The sequence below is a fragment of the Oncorhynchus mykiss genome, chromosome 18 (assembly GCF_013265735.2).
Source record: "Oncorhynchus mykiss isolate Arlee chromosome 18, USDA_OmykA_1.1, whole genome shotgun sequence".
NCBI classification, from domain to species: domain Eukaryota; kingdom Metazoa; phylum Chordata; class Actinopteri; order Salmoniformes; family Salmonidae; genus Oncorhynchus; species Oncorhynchus mykiss.
The window spans coordinates 45,149,971-45,170,741 of record NC_048582.1 but is presented as its reverse complement, the minus strand read 5'-3'; the positions used below and the strand labels follow the sequence as shown (position 1 = coordinate 45,170,741).

Genomic DNA, 20,771 nt, shown 5'->3' with positions numbered 1-20,771 from the left:
TGTCATTCAGCCCTCGATAATCTATGCAGGGGCGCAGAGACCCGTCCTTCTTCTTGACAAAAAAAAAACCCCGCTCCGGCGGGAGAGGAGGAGGGGACTATGGTACCGGCGTCAAGAGCTACAGACAAATAATCTTCGAGAGCCTTACGTTCGGGAGCCGACAGAGAGTATAGTCTACCCCGGGGGGGGGTGGTTCCCGGAAGGAGATCAATACTACAATCATACGACCGGTGTGGAGGAAGAGAGGTGGCCCTGGACCGACTGAACACCGTGCGCAGATCGTGATATTCCTCCGGCACCCCTGTCAAATCACCAGGCTCCTCCTGTGAAGAAGAGACAGAGGAAACAGGAGGGATAGCAGACATTAAACATTTCACATGACAAGAGACGTTCCAGGAGAGGATAGAATTACTAGACCAATTAATGGAAGGATTATGACAAACTAGCCAGGGATGGCCCAAAACAACAGGTGTAAAAGGTGAACGAAAAATTAAAAAAGAAATGGTTTCACTATGATTACCAGAAACAGTGAGGGTTAAAGGTAGCGTCTCACGCTGAATCCTGGGGAGAGGACTACCATCCAGGGCGAACAAGGCCGTGGGCTCCTTTAACTGTCTGAGAGGAATGTCATGTTCCCGAGCCCAGGTCTCGTCCATAAAACAGCCCTCCGCCCCAGAGTCTATTAAGGCACTGCAGGAAGCTGACGAACCGGTCCAGCGTAGATGGACCGACAAGGTAGTGCAGGATCTTGAAGGAGAGACAGGAGTAGTAGCGCTCACCAGTAGCCCTCCGCTTACTGACGAGCTCTGGCCTTTTACTGGACATGAAGTGACAAAATGACCAGCGGAACCGCAATAGAGACAGAGGCGGTTGGTGATTCTCCGTTCCCTCTCCTTAGTCGAGATGCGGATACCTCCCAGCTGCATGGGCTCAGCACCCGAGCCGGCAGAGGAAGATGGTAGTGATGCGGAGAGGGAGGCGACGGAGAGCGCGAGCTCCTTTCCACGAGCTCGGTGACGAAGATCAACCCGTCGCTCAATGCGAATAGCGAGTTCAATCAAGGAATCCACGCTGGAAGGAACCTCCCGGGAGAGAATCTCATCCTTTACCTCTGCGCGGAAACCCTCCAGAAGACGAGCGAGCAAGGCCGGCTCGTTCCAGCCACTGGAGACAGCAAGAGTGCGAAACTCAATAGAGTAGTCTGTTATGGATCGATTGCCTTGACATAGGGAAGACAGGGCCCTGGAAGCCTCCTCCCCAAAAACAGATCGATCAAAAACCCGTATCATCTCCTCCTTAAAGTCCTGATACTGGTTAGTACACTCAGCCCTTGCCTCCCAGATTGCCGTGCCCCACTCACGAGCCCGTCCAGTAAGGAGAGATATGACGTAGGCGATACGAGCAGCGCTCCTGGAGTAAGTGTTGGGCTGGAGAGAAAACACAATATCACACTGGGTGAGGAACGAGCGGCATTCAGTGGGCTCCCCAGAGTAACACGGCGGGTTATTGATTCTGGGCTCCGGAGATTCGAAAGCCCTGGAAGTGGCCGGTGGATCGAGGCGGAGATGGTGAACCTGTTCTGTGAGGTTGGAGACTTGGGTGGCCAGGGTCTCAACGGCATGTCGAGCAGCAGACACTTCCTGCTCGTGTCTGCCTAGCATCGCTCCCTGGATCCCGACGGCTGAGTGGAGAGGATCCGAAGTCGCTGGGTCCATTCTTGGTCGGATTCTTCTGTTATGGTGAGTGAATGAGGACCCAAAAGCGAACTAACTTAAACAGAGCTTCTTTAATAACCAAACATAGGTAGGCTCAGATAGACCGGCAGATTCCGACAGGACAGGACAAGGTTACAGCAAACATGACGATAGTCTGGCTCAGGCATGAAACACAACAAACAAGAATCCGACAAAGACAGGAGCAGAAACAGAGAGAGATATAGGGACCTAATCAGAGGGAAAAAGGGAACAGGTGGGAAACGGGGTGAATGGGTAGTCAGAGGAGACAAGGAACAGCTGGGGGAAAGCGGGGGAGAAAAGGTAACCTAACAACGACCAGCAGAGGGAGACAGGGTGAAGGGAAAGGACAGAGACAAGACACAACATGACAGTACATGACAATAAGGCACAAAGGGGTGTGGTATATGGCCAATATACCACAGCTAAGGGCTGCTCTTACACACGACACAACACAGAGTGCCTGGATACAGCCCTTAGCCATGGTATATTGGCCATATACCACAAACCCCCAAAGTTCCTTATTGCTATTAAAATCTGGTTATCAATGTAATTAGAGCAGTAAAAAAAAAAATGTGGGTCATACCTGTGGTATACGGTCTGATATACCACGGCTGTCAGCCAATCAGCATTCAGGGCTCGAGCAACCAGTTTATAATCCACAAGTCACCAACGGCTGAATCTATGACGTTAAAATGCCTATTTACTCTGTTCCATCTGACTGCACAATCCACTGTCTCACCAGCCCAGCCAAGCAATTTATAAACTTGATCTCCACTATAAAAAGCATCTAGACATTATCTCACATTCTTTTAGACTAACATTTAGTTTTCAACAGCAGAGATTTGTATAAACTTTGCTGTCTCTCTCCAACATTTGCAACATTGTTTCAAGATTCAAATTCGATCTCCAGCTGTCCTTTAGTAATGAAAGTGTCGGGACGAAACAGACAGACAGGCAGCGTTTCACAGCCATTCGAAATCATGAATCAGCTGGCATTATTTTTATGGATATATATTTGACAAAGAAATATAAATTGAAAAAGGTCAAATGAAACCAAGTGCAACTTGCTTGCAGTCTTTCCAGCTTCAGTTTGAAGTGATTGTGTTGGCTACCTCCTCTGAACAACAGTGTCCTGACGAGTGAGCACATTTTCCATGCCAGGCGAAAACGCGCCTCGTTGGCTCATTGTTATGGATGCATCCAAATAAATGTCACTAGAAAACAGCTTAAACAAATTCAAATCCAGCTACTTTGCTGTTATTTTGGCTGCCCTTTTTGACGTGACTGTAAGTTAGCTGTAGTTGGCAAGCTAGCAAGCAAGGGATAAGAATGTTGCCAGCCATGAATGACTGGGGCGCATCCATAGATACAGAACAAAAAGACTGAATGACTGGGTCATGTCTCTGGCAACTGAACTGATAGAAGGAACGACCAGCTGGCTTGGGTAGCAACCCTAGATTTGTTTTTGGGCTATATCTTGTGGAAGGATGAAATCGTATGAATAAATTCATCAAATAACGTTTAATGAAAATATGTCAATCTTTGTTTGAATATGTTGGTAACCCGTTGTATAAAATTGCAAATGCCCTCGAAGCGGTGTTTTGAGGATACATTGGCACGGATTGCCGGCCTGAGATTGGGTATTTATTGGTTTATTTTCATTTTGATAAGGTTATTGTAAAAAGGTACAAATCTAAGGTTAAGGTTGGCACATTAGATTTGGGGTGGGGTGGGGTGGGGTCACAAGACATTATTGGGGAATAAATGTGGTCCCTAGAAACTCTTGCTAAGCAATGGCGTCCCCGCTGAAAAGGTTTGAATACCATTGCTTTAAGATGTCCTTATATTAAGTACCCTTCAAATAAAGTGTTACCCCAAATCAAAATGTAACACCTGATGAACTGTCAAACAGTTTCATAACATATTTCAACACGTCTCTGAGTTAGGAGTGTTTAGGACGAAAACCCTAAAAACACATACCATAATTATGATATTTTCTGATACACTTTATGAGACACTTTAAAGGTCGAAGTGACCTTCTCAAAGCTTAGCAAACTCGCAAGGAAGTACCTGTGCATTGCAGCAACAAGCTCAATGATTGAGTTACAGCACATACAGTAATGTTAATGTGTCCAGTCATCTATAAATCCAGATAATGTCAAAATGTCAAAAAAAAATCGAACATGTTTGACAATTCAATTGATAAACTGAGATCATTATATATATATTCAGATGAATGTCTTCAGAATGTCAAAACATGTGTGTGTGAAGTTGCATGTTTGCTATTTGAAATATTAAGGAAACAAAACTATTATTTTTCAATTTACAAAAGCTAAGGTGGTAAATGTTTATTGTGCTTTATTTTGTGGGGGGGGGGGGGGGGCGTACTCAGACTAAGATTGAGATGGACTTTGAGATTATTAATGTTATATTTGTTATGAACTAAACAAATGAGTTCTGACTGAGCAAGGCCTTTTGATTTCCTTATTATGTTATGAATTAAAGTTTTTTTTTTTAAACATAAGCCTTACGGCAGCCCATTTCTGATATTTTGCAAAAACGTTAGCAAAAAATCCTATCTGATTGGTCAAGAGACCAATTAGTGAAACAAATCAGAATTGGGCTGCCAGTGTAAAGGCAGCCTAAGTTGCTTCAAACATACACTGAGTGTAGAAAACATTAAGAACACAATTGTAATATTGAGTTGCACCCCCCCTCACCTTTGGCACTCAGAACAGCCTCAATTTGTCTCTACAAGATGTCGAAAGCGTTCCACAGGGATGCTGGCCTATGTTGACTTCAATGCTTCCCACAGTTTTGTCAAGTCGGGTGGATGTCCTTTGGATGGTGGAACGTTCTTGATACACAAGGGAAACCAAGCAGCGTTGCAGTTCTTGACACACTCAAACCGGTGCGCCTGGCACCTGCTACAGTACCATACCCCGTTCAAAGGCACATAAATATTTTGTCTTGCCCATTCACCCTCTGAATGGCACACATGCACAATCCATGTCTCAATTGTCTCAAGCCTTGAAAACACTTCTTTAACCTGTCTGCTCCCCTTCATCTACTCTGATTGAAGTGGATTTAACAAGTGACATCAATAAGGGGTCATATAGGTTCCATCTGGATTCAGCTGGTCAGGCTATGTCATGGAAAGAGCAGGTGTTCATAATATTTTGTACCCTCAGTATATTCATGGTCCGTGTGAGTGTAGTTAACCCCTGACTGCATCACAGTATTAGCATGAGCCTTAAAACTATATATACAAGGTCTGTTAATTATATATTTGCTTAATAGGGTGATTAACCAATTAGTCTAGTAATATATTTACAACATGAAATTAATGCACGGCAGATACACAGTTCCGATTAACAGTTCGACATTGAGACTTCCAAAGTTTTAAAGCTATAACACAAACCTGTATCAGCTTGATCCTGTGTATATCCATATTTAAGAAATAATAAATGATTTCATGTTTTGGGGCTATGCACAACACAAATTCTCATGACCCTCAACTCATTGGTGTAATACTCCAACTCCCATGACCCCCTGCTCCAAATATTCTCACCTCAATTCCACAACTCTTCACCGTTGGGCTATTTCGAAATCTAAAAATACACTATGTGTGCAGTGCAGTGGCTGGCGTAGGCTTTAGTAAAATACCCCGAGGCTAACACCTCCCCTCTACAAATGAGAAGTGCACTGTAGAGAGGGTCAGGTTGTGCATTGATAACAAAAATAAATGTCCTATCAATAATTGAATAGTGACTGAACTATTCACACTATTAGAACATCAAGTACCTTTAATACTGTATAATCATCTCAGAGTATTTCAGGACCAACTAGTCACGCATTCAGTGTTTCCGTCAACTGAAATAGTCAAGAAGACGTCCTTTAAAAAAAACATACAGCAACACTTCAGATACAGTGCATAAACGCACAACATTTGGCCACCACTGTTAACAGCAAATGCAATAGTCCAGTTGACAAAGCAACACGATCTCATACCTTACGAAATTATACAACCCGACACAATCTCACAACCTGCACTGTGCCACTTTCTCACTCTTTGTGGGTGATGAGGCAACCAGAGGAAGGGAGATGGTAAGAGCTGTTAAATATCTGGCTATCTTACCTTGCGAAGAGACATAGGACATGGTCTAAAGACATCCAGAGTCACCCAGAGCAAGCTCTCAGCACTTTCAATCTCGTCTGTAGAAATGCCATTAATAAAACGGCTACATAATGATTGGTCAAAGCCTAGGAACCGTTAACTGAGAAAATACAACGGCAATGCATAAAAATGACTCAGTCCATCTCCGTTGGAGGCCATTTCCGACGATAGAGTAAAGGACATAAATATAAATACATGTAAATTGTTGTCTACATAGAAATATGGGTATATCACACGAACCGAAGTGAGTGGGAGAGGGAGGCAAGAAGAGGTGGAGCGTTTGAGCGCTTGCGTGTGCAATGTATTAGGCTACCAAGTGCACGTATAGGCTACCTTAATCGTTGTCTGCCAAATTATCATAAGGTCAAAGTCTATGCCCATTGAATTTAGTCCCATTGAATGAAACTCTTTTCCGCGTTCTCGTAGGCGCACGTTCATACACGTTGCTTACACACACACACTTTACAAATAGTGCACGGGAGGTGGGCGGGATAGTGTCCATTTATAGGATACTATAATATAGACTATAATAATATTTTTCACTCTATTTTCTCTGAGTTTTTGATCATTAGTTGAAACAATAACAAAGCGAAACCCCTGCCTCTGTTTCAGTAAAAAGCTTATGGATGGGGCTGGATAAATGTCTCAAATTCGCAGACAGAGCTGTGTATGTAACTTACATTACATCAAAAGTATAGTTTTAAACATGTTTTGAGGCTATATTATCTTTGTTTTCTACACTATAAAACAAGCTCATATTTTGTGTTCTGATGGGGTATGACAGTTGAACTAAGCTCACAATCAATCAATCAATCAAATTCAGCAGATGTCAGTGCTATACATTTATATTTATAAGTAATTTTCCTTGTTTTGTTTTGACTCATCAAAAAGTTATCTTGAGAATCACATTTCAGGACAATATTTGTAGCATGGATGTCTCCCAATGCTGGAAGGGAGGCCTGAGTATAAAAGTTTGGGAACCCTTGGAGTTAACTCTGCGGCACCATCCTCATGTTGAATCGGGCGCACCCACTTTTTCTCCATCGCACAAAAGCACAAATGGAACTGACAGTCTGTCAACAGATTTATCAACTTAGTGTAGCACTTGCTTATGAGTGCATGCAGGCTATAGTTTGTACATTGCAATATATTACTACATGAACACCTTCACAATAAACCATTGCATTGTTTTATTTAATCATTTAACAAAGTGAGACTTACATTTCATCCAAATCTAGTGATGGGACGATTGATACCAGAGCTCTGACGCTCCGATGTAGTTTTCAAAGCACAACAGATCCGACACAATGTACTGATGCTCGTTTCAAAGAAACTTTATAATGTGATCAATGATGTCCGAAGCTTCGTTTTAGCACATCAAATCAAATCAAATTGTTTTTGTGATATGCACGGAATACAACAGGTGTAGGTAGACCTTACAGTGAAATGTTTACTTACAAGCCCTTAACCAACAATGCAGTTTTAAGAAAAATACCCCAAATAAATAAATAAAAGTAACAAATAATTAAAGGGCAGGAGTAAAATAACAATAGCAAAGCTATATACAGGGGGTGCAGGTACAGAGTCAATGTGTGGGGACACCGGTTAGTTGAGGTAATTGAGGTAATATATACATGTGGGTAGAGTTATTAAAGTGACCTATGCATAGATAATAACAGAAAGTAGCATCAGCGTAAAGGGGGGGGGGGGGCAACAGACCTAGACTTGGCACTCTGGTACCGCTTGCCGTGCGGTAGCAGAGAGAACAGTCTATGACTAGGTTGGCTGGAGTCATTGACAATTTTTAGGGCCTTCCTCTCACACTACCTGGTATAGAGTTCCTGGATGGCAGGAAAATTTGCCCCAGTGATGTACTGGGCCGTACGCACTACCCTCTGTAGATGTATTTATTATTTTTCAATTTCACCTTTATTTAAGCCGGTTAGGCTAGTCGAGAACAAGTTCTCATTTACAACTGCGACCTGGTCAAGATAAAGCAAAGCAGTTCAACACATACAACAACACAGAGTTACACATGGAATAAACAAACATACAGTCAATAATACAGTAGAAAAGGTCTATATACAGTGTGTGCAAATGAGGTAAGATAAGGGTGGTAAGGCAATAAATAGGCCATGGTGACGAAGTAATTACAATATACCAATTAAACACATAGATGTGCAGAAGTGCAAATAGAGATACTGGGGTGCAAAGGATCAAGATAAATACATGAATACAGTATGGGGATGAGGTAGTTGGATGGGCTATTTACAGATTGGCTATGTACAGGTGCAGTGATCTGTGAGCTGCTCTGACAGCTGGTGCTTAAAGCTAGTGAGGGAGATATGTGTCTCCAGCTTCAGTGATTTTTGCAGTTCGTTCCAGTCATTGTCAGCAGAGAACTGGAAGGAAAGGCGGCCAAAGGAGGAATTGGCTTTGGGGGTGAATAGTGAGAAATATCTGCTGGAGTACATGCTACGGGTGGGTGCTGCTATGGTGACCAGTGAGCTCAGATAAGGCAGGGTTTTTCCCTAGCAAAGACTTGGAGATGACCTGGAGCCAGTGGGTTTGGCGACGAGTGTGAAGTGAGGGCCAACCAAGGAGAGCGTACAGGTCGCAGTGGTTGGTAGTATATGGGGCTTTGGTGACAAAATGGATGGCACTGTGATAGACTGCATCCAATTTGTTGAGTAGAGTATTGGAGGCAATTTTGTAAATGACGTCGCCGAAGTCAAGGATCGGTAGGATGGTCAGTTTTTCGAGGGTATGTTTGGCAGCATGAGTGAAAGATGCTTTGTTTTGCGAAATAGGAAGCAGATTCTAGATTATATTTTGGAATGGAGATGCTTAATATGAGTCTGGAAGGAGAGTTTACAGTCTAGCCAGACACCTAGATATTTGTAGTTGTCCACATATTCTAAGTCAGAACCGTCCAGAGTAGTGATGCTGGACGGGCGGGCAGGTGTAGGCAGCGATCAGTTGAAGAGCATGCACTTAGTGTTACTTGCATTTAAGAGCAGTTGGAGGCCACAGAAGGAGAGTTGTCTGGCATTGAAGCTCATCTGGAGGATAGTTAACACACTGTCCAAAGAAGGGCCAGAAGTATACAGAATGGTGTCGTCTGCATAGAGGTGGATCAGAGAATCACCAGCAGCAAGAGTGACATCATTGATATATACAGAGAAGAAAGTTGGCCCAAGAATTGAACCCTGTGGAACCCCCATAGAGTCTGCCAGAGGTCCGGACAACAGACTCTCCGATTTGACAAACCGAACTGTATCAGAGAAGTAGTTGGTGAACCATGTGAGGCAGTCATTTGAGAAACCAAGGCTGTTGAGTCTGCCGATAAGAATGTGGTGATTGACAGAATCGAAAGCCTTGGCCAGGTTGATGAAGACGGCTGCACTGTAATGTCTCTTATCGATGGCAGTTATGATATAATTTAGGACCTTGAGCGTGGCTGAGGTGCACCCATGACCAGCTCTGAAACCAGATTGCATACTGGAGAAGGAACGGTGAGATTTGAAATGGTCGGTAATCTGTTTGTTAACTTGGCTTTCGAAGACCTTAGAAGGGTATGGAAGGATAGATATAGGTCTGTAGCATTTTGGGTCTAGAGTGTCTCCCCCTTTGAAGAGGGGGATGATCACGGCAGTTTCCCAATCTTTGGGAATCTCAGACGATATGAAAGAGAGGTTGAACAGGCTTGTAATAGGGGTTGCAACAATTTCAGCAGATCATTTTAGAAAGAGAGGGTCCAGATTGTCTAGCCCAGCAGATTTGGATGGGTCCAGATTTTGCAGCTCTTTCAGACCATCAGCTGTCTGGATTTGGGTGAAGGAGAAATTGGGAAGGCTCGGGCCAGTTGCTGTGGGGGGTGCAGGGCAGTTTACCGGGATAGGGGTAGCCAGTTGGAAAGCATGGCAAGCCGTAGAAAAATGCTTATTGAAATTCTCAATTATAGTGGATTTATCGGTGGTGACAGTGTTTCCTAGCCTCAGTGCAGTGAACAGCTGGGAGCAGATGCTCTTATTCTCCATGGACTGTATAGTGTCCCAGAACTTTTTGGAGTTTGTGCTACAGGATGCAAATTTCTGTTTGAAAAAGCTAGCCTTGGCTTTCCTAACTGCCTGTGTATATTGGTTCCTATCTTCCCTGAAAAGTTGCATATCACGGGGGCTATTCGACGCCAATGCGGTAAGCCACAGGATGTTTTTGTGCTGGTCAAGGGCAGTCAGGTCTGGAGTGAACCAAGGGCTATATCTGTTCCTGGTTCTAAAGATTTTGAATGGGGCATGCTTATTTAAGATGGTGAGGAAGGCACTTTTAAAGATCAATCAGGCATCCTCTACTGACGGGATGAGGTCAATATCCTTCCAGGATACCCGGGCCAGGTCGATTAGAAAGGCTTGCCTGCTGAAGTATTTTAGGGAGCGTTTGACAGTGATGAGGGGTGGTCGTTTGGCTGCAGATCCATTACTGGCGCAGACAATGAGGCAGTGATCGCTGAGATCTCGGTTGAAAACTGCAGAGATGTATTTGGAGGGCAAGTTGGTTATGATGATATCTATGAGGGTGCATGTGTTTACGGATTTGTGGTTGTACCTGGTAGGTTCATTTATCATTTGTGTGAGATTGAGGGTATCAAGCTCAGATTGTAGGACGGCCAGGTTGTTAAGCATGTCCCAGTTTATGTCACCTAGCAGGACGAGCTCTGAAGATAGATGGGGGGCAATCAATTCACATATGGTGTCCAGGGCACAGCTGGGGGCAGAGGATGGTCTATAGCAAGCGGAAATGGTGAGAGACTTGTTTCTGGAAAGGTACATTATTAAAAGTAGAAGCTCGAATTGTTTGGCTACTGACCTGGATAGTAAGACAAAACTATGCAGGCTATAACTGCAGCAGATTGCAACTCCACCCTCTTCTGCAGTTCTATCTTGTCGTGCATTGTAGTGCATTGCGGTCGGAGGCCGAGCAGTTACCATACCAGTAGCCGGACACTGCTCTGGTCTTGTGGAAGTTACGTCGCCGTTTCGACTCTCCACAGCTATCTGGCTGGTGATCGGTAGGGTTCCATCCCCGAAGGTGTCTCCCCCTTCCCTGGAGAACAGAGCTGTTCTAGACCCAACCAACCAGCCATGGAGGTACGTCACTCGCCATGGAAGTCAAAAACGAGGGTCTCCATGGAGATGTTGAGTCCGGAACTGACACAGAAACAGCTTTGCCTTCCTGGATCCTGGATTCTTCCTTGGTGGCTTCCCAATCAAGATCGGATCCAGAAGTACCTGCGTCTTCATCCTCGTTTCTGTCTCCCTCTCCGGTGGCTTCTACCTCTGGTTCAGATCCTCGGAGCTCCCAGCCTCACCAGACTAAGGAGGCTGTCTGAGAGACCGGCCCATTCATCATCACCAGCTGTCATTATAGGCAGCTCTATGGTGAGAAACGTCTCGGTCCCCAAGGCAAAAACCCTGAGCTACCCAGGAACATGAGTACAGGACATAACAAGGCTGCTTCCGACTGTTCTACCACAGATGCCGGGAGCTGACACTGTCATAGTTCATGTGGGGTCAAACAACATCAGGAGGGTTACAGTGGCTCGGAACATTTGAAAATTGATTTTAACCTTTCTGTCGCAGGCGTTCCGCTAGCAACCCACCTCGAAAACATCCGGTGAAATTGCAGACCGCCAAATTCAAAATACAGAAATAATCTACATTCATAAAAAATTCAAGTGTTATATATTGGCTTAAAGATTCTCTTTAATCCAGCTGCTTGTGAGATTTCAAAAAGGCTTTACGGTGAAAGCATAACATGCAATCATCTGAGGACAGCGCCCTGCTTATAAAAGCATACAAACATTTTACAACCATGTAAAGGAATTCCTAGCTTCTGGGCCTGAGTAACAGGCAGTTTACTTTGGGCACGCTTCTCATCCAGACGTTGAAATACTGCCCACAAGCCATAAGAAGTTTTAAAAGAACTGATTTTAGCATTAAAAGACTCCAGAAAACGGCCAATAATTTCAGGTCCAGTACCATCGTTGGGCCACAGGTGTGAAAGATTCAGCAGACTGCTGGCATTACACACCTGCCTAAAATACTACTGTAGCTCTGCTGGAGTCACTTTTATTGATAAGTTTGACACCTTCTGGAAACAGAAGATACTCTACAGGAATGACGGAGTCCATCTAAATCATTTCAGCTACTGGACTCTGTCCACGCATTTCTAGGCTCCGTTGAAACAATGCTGGTAATTGATCCAAGACCAGCTCAGTTAATCCCTACCATTGTGACAATTAGTCGTCATAATGCTACATCAAATGTACATGATCTTAGGGGCATTGGCAAAAACAATGTAAGTCATTTTATTTATGTATCTCTCTGTTTATTCTACTGCTATTGTAAGCAGTAATCATGAGACTATAAACCAGAGTTACACTGTTAGCACTGAGGCGGTGTGCACTAGCAGGAAGACCACTTCATGCAACCTACCCTGCCTTATCAGCTCCAATGTAAATAACATGAGTAAGTCTACCTCTGTTAAAACCGCTTGAGTGTAGGGGGCAGTATTTTGATGTTTGGATGAAAAACGTACCCAAATGAAACTGACTATTTCTCAGGCCCAGAATCTAGAATATGCATATAATTGTCAGATTAGGATAGAAAACACTCTAAAGTTTCCAAAACTGTCAAAATATTGTCTGTGAGAATAACAGAACTGATATTGCAGACGAAAACCTGAGGAAAATCCAACCCGGAAGTGCTGTTTTTCCTGAAAGCTCTCTGTTCCATTGCCTGCCTTTGCTCCATTTAAAAGGACATCAACCAGATTCCTTTTCCTATGGCTTCCCCATGGTGTGAACAGTCTTTAGACATAGTTTTATGCTTTTATTTTGAAAAATTTGCGAGAAAGATGGCTGGCTGGATGCCAGATGGCTGGCTGAACGCTGGCAGCATTTTGCATGCTCAACAGCTTGCAGCAGACATTTCTCTCTCTCTCCTATTGAAGAAGCTACCATCCCGGTTGAAATGTTATTGATTATATATTGTAAAAACAACCTGAGGATTGATTATAAAAAAACGTTTGACATGTTTCTACAAACTTTACGGATACTATTTGCGATGTCGTGACCGCTCAAGCCTGTGGATTTCTGAACATAACGCGCCAACCAAATGGTGGTATTTTGGATATAAAAATAATCTTTATGGAACAAAATAAACATTTATTGTGTAACTGGGAGTCTCGTGAGTCCAAACATCCAAAGATCAAAGGTAAGCGCTTCATTTAATTGCTTTTCTGATTTTCGTGACTAATCTACTTGGCTGCTAGATGTTTGTAATGTTTTGTCTACTGAGAGAGATGTCCTTACATAAACGCTTGGTATGCTTTCACCGAAAAGCTTTTTTGAAATCTGACACGCCAGGTTGATTAACAACAAGCTAAGCTGTGTTTTGCTATATTGCACTTGTGATTTCATGAAAATTAAATATTTTTAGTAATATAATTTGAATTTGGCGCTCTGCAATTCAGCGGATGTTGACGAAAATGATCCCGCTAATGGGATGGGTGCATCAAGAGGATAAGCTTCTCAGTAAAGCATTCAAAACAATCAAGCAACCCAGAATAGTGCTAAAAAAATTGCCCGTATTGACATACAGTGCCTTGCGAAATTATTCGGCCCCCTTGAACTTTGCGACCTTTTGCCACATTTCAGGCTTCAAACATAAAGATATAAAACTGTATATTTTTGTGAAGAATCAACAACAAGTGGGACACAATCATGAAGTGGAACGACATTTATTGGATATTTCAAACTTTTTTAACAAATCAAAAACTGAAAAATTGGGCGTGCAAAATTATTCAGCCCCCTTAAGTTAATACTTTGTAGCGCCTCCTTTTGCTGCGATTACAGCTGTAAGTCGCTTGGGGTATGTCTCTATCAGTTTTGCACATCGAGAGACTGACATTTTTTCCCATTCCTCCTTGCAAAACACTTCGAGCTCAGTGAGGTTGGATGGAGAGCATTTGTGAACAGCAGTTTTCAGTTCTTTCCACAGATTCTCGATTGGATTCAGGTCTGGACTTTGACTTGGCCATTCTAACACCTGGATATGTTTATTTTTTAACCATTCCATTGTAGATTTTGCTTTATGTTTTGGATCATTGTCTTGTTGGAAGACAAATCTCCGTCCCAGTCTCAGGTCTTTTGCAGACTCCATCAGGTTTTCTTCCAGAATGGTCCTGTATTTGGCTCCATCCATCTTCCCATCAATTTTAACCATCTTCCCTGTCCCTGCTGAAGAAAAGCAGGCCCAAACCATGATGCTGCCACCACCATGTTTGACAGTGGGGATGGTGTGTTCAGCTGTGTTGCTTTTACGCCAAACATAACGTTTTGCATTGTTGCAAAAAAGTTCAATTTTGGTTTCATCTGACCAGAGCACCTTCTTCCACATGTTTGGTGTGTCTCCCAGGTGGCTTGTGGCAAACTTTAAACAACACTTTTTATGGATATCTTTAAGAAATGGCTTTCTTCTTGCCACTCTTCCATAAAGGCCAGATTTGTGCAATATACGACTGATTGTTGTCCTGTGGACAGAGTCTCCCACCTCAGCTGTAGATCTCTGCAGTTCATCCAGAGTGATCATGGGCCTGTTGGCTGCATCTCTGATCAGTCTTCTCCTTGTATGAGCTGAAAGTTTAGAGGGACGGCAGGTCTTGGTAGATTTGCAGTGGTCTGATACTCCTTCCATTTCAATATTATGCACAGTGCTCCTTGGGATGTTTAAAGCTTGGGAAATATTTTTGTATCCAAATCCGGCTTTAAACTTCTTCACAACAGTATCTCGCCTGGTGTGTTCCTTGTTCTTCATGATGCTCTCTGCGCATTTAACAGACCTCTGAGACTATCACAGTGCATTTGCATTTATACGGAGACTTGATTACACACAGGTGGATTGTATTTATCATCATTAGTCATTTAGGTCAACATTGGATCATTCAGAGATCCTCACTGAACTTCTGGAGAGAGTTTGCTGCACTGAAAGTAAAGGGGCTGAATAATTTTGCACGCCCAATTTTTCAGTTTTTGATTTGTTAAAAAAGTTTGAAATATCCAATAAATGTCGTTCCACTTCATGTTTGTGTCCCACTTGTTGTTGATTCTTCACAAAAAAATACAGTTTTATATCTTTATGTTTGAAGCCTGAAATGTGGCAAAAGGTCGCAAAGTTCAAGGGGGCCGAATACTTTCGCAAGGCACTGTATGTAGCCAAAGAAACAAGGTCCATGAACTCAATAACTTGCTTGTAACAGATGACATTCATATTTGGACTATCTCTAAAACACAATCAGATAATACATTTGATGATACAGTGGTAGCAATACATGGTTATAACCTCTACCGAAAAGACAACAGAGGCGGTATTGCACATTCCTGTAAAGCTTAGAGACGATCTAATGTTAAATACTGTTGAAGTAATATGGCTACAGGTTCATCTGCCTCACCTAAAGCTAATTCTTGTGGGAAGCTGTTGTAGACCACCAACTGCTAACTGTCAGTATCTGGATAATATGTGTGAAATGCTTGAAATGTATGTGATATCAACAGAGAAGTATATTTTCTGGGTGATTTAAATATTGATTAGCTATCATCAAGCTGCCCACCCAAGAAAAAACTTCAAACTGTTACCAGTGTCTGCAACCTAGATCAGGTTGTCAGTCAACCTACCAGGGTAGTTACAAACAGCATAGGAATTAAATCATCAACATGTATTGATCACATCTTTACTAATGCTGCAGAAATGTGCTTTAAAGCAGTATCCAAATCCATAGGATGTAGCAATCACAATATAATATCTTATCTAGGAAAACCTAAGTTCCAAAGGCTGCGCCTAGTATAGTGTATAACAGGTCATACAAGACGTTTTGTATTGATTCATACGTTGATGATGTAAAGATTATTGGCTGGTCAAATTAAGAAATCGTGTAACTAAACAAAAGAAAAATAAACTATACTGTGAAACAAAGATAAATTATACAAAGAATGATAGTACAAAGTTTGGGGCACCTTAAATGAAATTTTGGGAAGAAAAGCCAACTTGGCTCCTTCATTCATTGAATCAGATGGCTAATTCATCATAAAGCCCACTGATATTTCCAACTTCTTTAATGACTTTTTCATTAGCAAGATAAGCAAACTTAGGGATGACATTCCAGCAACAAACGCTGACACTACACATCCAAATATATTGTACCAAATTATGAAAGACAATTATTGGACTTTTGAATTCCTTAAAGTCAGTGTGGAAGATGTGAAAAATTATTGTTGTCTATCAACAATGACAAGCCACCGGGGTCTGACAATCTGGATGGAAAATTACTGAGGATAATAGCAGACAATATTGCCACATCTTCAGTTTAAGCCTACTAGAGAGTGTGTGCCCTCAGCCTGGAGGGAAGATATAGTCATTCCGCTACCCAAGAATAGTAAAGCCACCTTTAATGGCTCAAATAGCCTACCAATCAGCCTGTTACCAACCCTTCATAAACATCTGGAAAATATTGTGTTTGATCAGATACAATGCTTTTTCACAGTAAACAAATTGACAACAGAATTTCAGCATGCTTATAGGGAAGGACACTCAACAAGCACAGCACTTACACAAATGACTGAGGATTGACATTATCAATCATAGTCTGCTGCTGGAAAACATACGTGTTATGGCTTTACACTCCCTGCTATAATGTGGATAAAGAGTTACTTGTCTAACATAACACAGAGGGTGTTCTTTAATGGAAGCCTCTCAAATATAATCCAGTTAGAATCAGGAATTCCCCAGGGTAGCTGTTTTGGCCCCTTGCCTTTTCAAATTTTACTAACAACATGCCACTGACTTTGAGTAAAGCCAGAGTGTCTATGTATGCGGATGACTCAACACTATACACATCAGCTACTACGGCGACTGAAATTACTACAACACGCAACAAAGAGGTGCAGTTAGTTTCAGAGTGGGTGGCAAGGAATAAGCTAGCCCTAAATATAAAATAAACTAAAAGCATTGTATTTGGAACAAAACACTCACTAAACCCTAAACCTCAACTAAATCTTGTAATACATAATGTAGAAATTGAGCAAGTTGAGATGACTAAACTGCTTGGAGTAACCCTAAATTATAAACTGTCATGGTCAAAACATATTGATGCAGTAGTAGCTAAGATAGGGAGAAGTCTGTCTATAATAAAGTGATGCTCTGCCTTCTTAACAACACTATCAACATGGCAGGTCGTACAGGCCCTAGTTTGTCACACCTTGATTACTGTCCAGTCGTGCGGTCAGGTGCCACAAAAAAGGACCAGAAAATTGCAATTGGCTCAGAACAGTGCAGCACGGCTAGCCCTTGGATGTACACAGAGAGCTAATATTAATAAGTCAATCTCTCCTGGCTGAAAGTGGAGGAGAGATTGACTTCATCACTACTTTTATATATGAGAGGTATTGAATGCACCGAGCTGTCTGTCTAAACTAGTGGCACACAGCTCGGACACCCATGCATACCCCACAAGACATCCCACAAGAGGTCTCTTCACAGTCCCCAAGTGCAGAACAGACAACAGACTATGGAAAGCACACAGTACAACATAGAGCCATGACTACATGGAACTCTATTCCACATCAAGTAACTGACGCAAACAGTAAAATTTGATTTTAAAAAACCCTTATGGAACAGAGGGGACTGTGAAGCAACACAAACATTGGCACAGACACATGCATACACACACACACACAATAACATACAGTACGCACTGTACATACACATGGATTTAGTACTGCAGATATGTGGTAGTGGTGGAGTAGGGGCCTGTGGGAACACAGTGCGTTGTGAAATCTGTGAATGTATTGTAATGTTTTTAAAATTGTATAAAATGCCTTCATTTTGCTGGACCCTAGGAAGAGTAGCTGTTGCTTTGGCAGCAGCTAATGGGGATCCAAAATAAATACAAATTCAAATACTGGGCAGTGATGCAAACAGTCAGGATGCTCTCGATGGTGCAGCTGTAGAAACTTTTGAGGATCTGAGGACCCATGCCAAATCTTTTCAGTCTCCTGAGGGGGAATAGGTTTTGTTGTGCCCTCTTCATGACTGTCTTGGTGTGCTTGGACCATGTTAGTTTGTTGGTGATGTGGACACCAAGGAACCTGAAGCTCTCAACCTGCTCCACTACAGCCCCATCGATGAGAATGGGGGCGTGCTCGGTCCTCCTTTTCCTGTAGTCCACAATCATCTCCTGAGTCTTGATCACATTGCGGGATAGGTTGTTGTCTTGGCACCATACGGCCAGGTCTCTGACCTCCTCCCTATATGCTGTCTCGTTGTTGTTGGTGATCAGGCCTACCACTGTTGTATCATGGGCAAACTTAATGATGGTGTTGCAGTTGTGCCTGGCCGTGAACATGGGACCAACACTTTACATGTTGTGTTTATATTTTTGTTGAATGTAGTTAACGTGAGTCTACTAGGCTACATCTAGGCTACATATTGAACTTAGGCTACATATTGTCTCAGGCCAGTGGAACTGGCACAATATAAGCATTAATGGTCAGAAATGCCGTCATTATCATTGGCCTGGACAGAGAATTGTCAAAACCACAAGTCCAAATCCCCATCTCCATCCATGGCTTAGGAAAGGGTCGATTTAGCAAATTAGCTACTGCAGGACATCAACATAAGAAGACCAGAAACAGTTAATTATAACCCACAGTTGAGCTCAGCTCAATGGTGATGGGCAAATTATTTTATTTAAAAAAATATCAAGGGACGCCAAATGCTTGCTAGTATCAATCAATCGATTGCTACGGCAGCAACATGTCATACTCTTTTGTTCCAGACAGCATCGGATACATGAGTTACACATACTGAAACAGGGGGGCGCTGTTTCTCTCGCTCGGATGATTTGTCCCGTGAGATTCAGCCACTTTTCGGAAACATTACCTTGCTTGACCATGCTGTGTTCTTGTAACTGTAGGTCATGTAACTGTTTGTTACATGCAATATGGTTTGTGGACTGAAAGAGGTTGCACTCCGGTTTTGTGATGAAATTAAAGTGTGGTTGAATTTATTCTGCCTCTGTGTCTTCTTATTGTCTCAGCATTAGGCTTATGCAGTGCATTCGGAAAGCATTCAGACCCCTTGACCTTTTCCACCTTTTTGTTATGTTACATCCTTTTTCTAAAATTTATTTTTTTTTTAAAAATTCCCTCATCAATCTACACACACTAACCCATAATGACAAAGCAAAAACTGGTTTTAGAAATGTTTGATAATTTATAAGAAATAACAAACTGAATTATCACATTTACATAAGTATTCAGACCCTTTACTCAGTACTTTGTTGAAGCATCTTTGGCAGCGTTGCAGTCTCGAGTCTTCTTGGGTATGACGCTACAACCTTGGCACACCTGTATTTACGGAGTTTCTCCCATTCTTCTCTGCAGATCCTCTCTAGCTCTGTTAGGTTGGATGAGGAGCTTCGCTGCACAGCTATGTTCAAGTCTCTCCAGAGACGTTTGATCGGGTTCAAGTCCGGGCTCTGGCTGAGCCACTCAAGTACATTCAGAGACTTGTCCCGAAGCCACTCCTGTGCTGTGTTAGCTGTATGCTTAGGGTAGTTATCCTGTTTGAAGGTGAACCTTTGCCCCAGTCTGAGGTCCTGAGCGCTCTGGAGCAGGTTTTCATCAAGGATCTCTCTCTACTTTGCTCCAATCATCTTTCCCTCAATCCCGACTAGTCTCCCAGTCCCTGCCGCTGAAAAACATCCCCACAGCATGATGCTTCCACCACCATGCTTCACCTTAGGAATGGTACCAGGTTTCCTCCAGACGTGACGCTTGGCATTAAAGGTCAAAGAGTTCAAACTTGGCTTCATCAGACCAGAGAATCTTGTTTCTCATGGTCTGAGAGTCCTTTATGTGCCTTTTGGCAAACTCCAAGTGGGCTGTCATGTGCCTTTTACTGAGGAGTGGCTTCTGTCTGGCCACTCTACCATAAAGACCTGATTGGTGGAGTGCTGAAGACATGGTTTTCTTATTTGAATGTTCTCCCATCTCTGCAGAGGAAATCTGGAGCTCTGTCAGAGTGACCATTGGGTTCTTGGCCATCTCCCTGACCAAGGCCCTTCTCCCCCGATTGCTCAGTTTGGCTGGGCAGCCAGCTCTAGGATGAGTCTTGGTGGGTCCAAAGTTCTTCCATTTTAGATATCAGTTATCAGAACTTGTTATCAGTATAAAAGACACCTGTCCACAACCTCAAACAGTCACACTCCAAACTCCACTATGGCCAAGACCAAAGAGCTGTCAAAGGACACCAGAAACAAAATTGTAGACCTGCACCAGGCTGGGGAGACTGAATCTGCAATAGGTAAGCAAATTGGTTTGAAGAAATCAACTGTGGGAGCAATTGTTAGGAAATGGAAGACATGCAAGACCACTGATAATCTCCCTCGATCCCGGGCTCCACGCAAGATCTCACCCCGTGGGGTCAAAATTATCACAAGAACGGTGAGCAAAAATCCCAAACAACACGGGGGAACCTAGTGAATGATCTGCAGAGAGCTGGGACCAAAGTAACAAAGGCTACCATCAATAACACACTACGCCGCCATGAATTCAAATCCTGCAGTGCCAGACGTGTCCCCCTGCTTAAGCCAGTACATGTCCAGGCCCGTCTGAAGTTTTCTAGAGAGCATTTGGATGATCCAGAAGAAGATTGGGAGAATGTCATATGGTCAGATGAAACCAAAATAGAACTTTTTGGTAAAAACTCAACTCGTCGTGTTTGGAGGACAAAGAATGCTGA

At 42.9% G+C, this 20,771-nt stretch overlaps 1 protein-coding gene across 4 annotated transcripts in view; it reads right to left on the bottom strand.

Moving 5' to 3' along the window:
* LOC110496359 (ras/Rap GTPase-activating protein SynGAP) overlaps positions 1-6,166 on the bottom strand; it is a 104,835-nt gene extending 98,669 nt beyond the window's left edge. For 2 of the 4 annotated variants that reach the window (XM_036952924.1, XM_036952925.1), the window contains exon 1: positions 5,875-6,166. In XM_036952924.1, coding sequence (XP_036808819.1) covers positions 5,875-5,896 — 22 coding nt within the window. In that variant the 5' untranslated portion in view covers positions 5,897-6,166. The remainder of the gene's footprint in view (positions 1-5,874) is intronic. The other 2 variants (XM_036952926.1, XM_036952927.1) reach the window with 1 other exon arrangement.
* Positions 6,167-20,771: the final 14,605 nt, after the last annotated feature.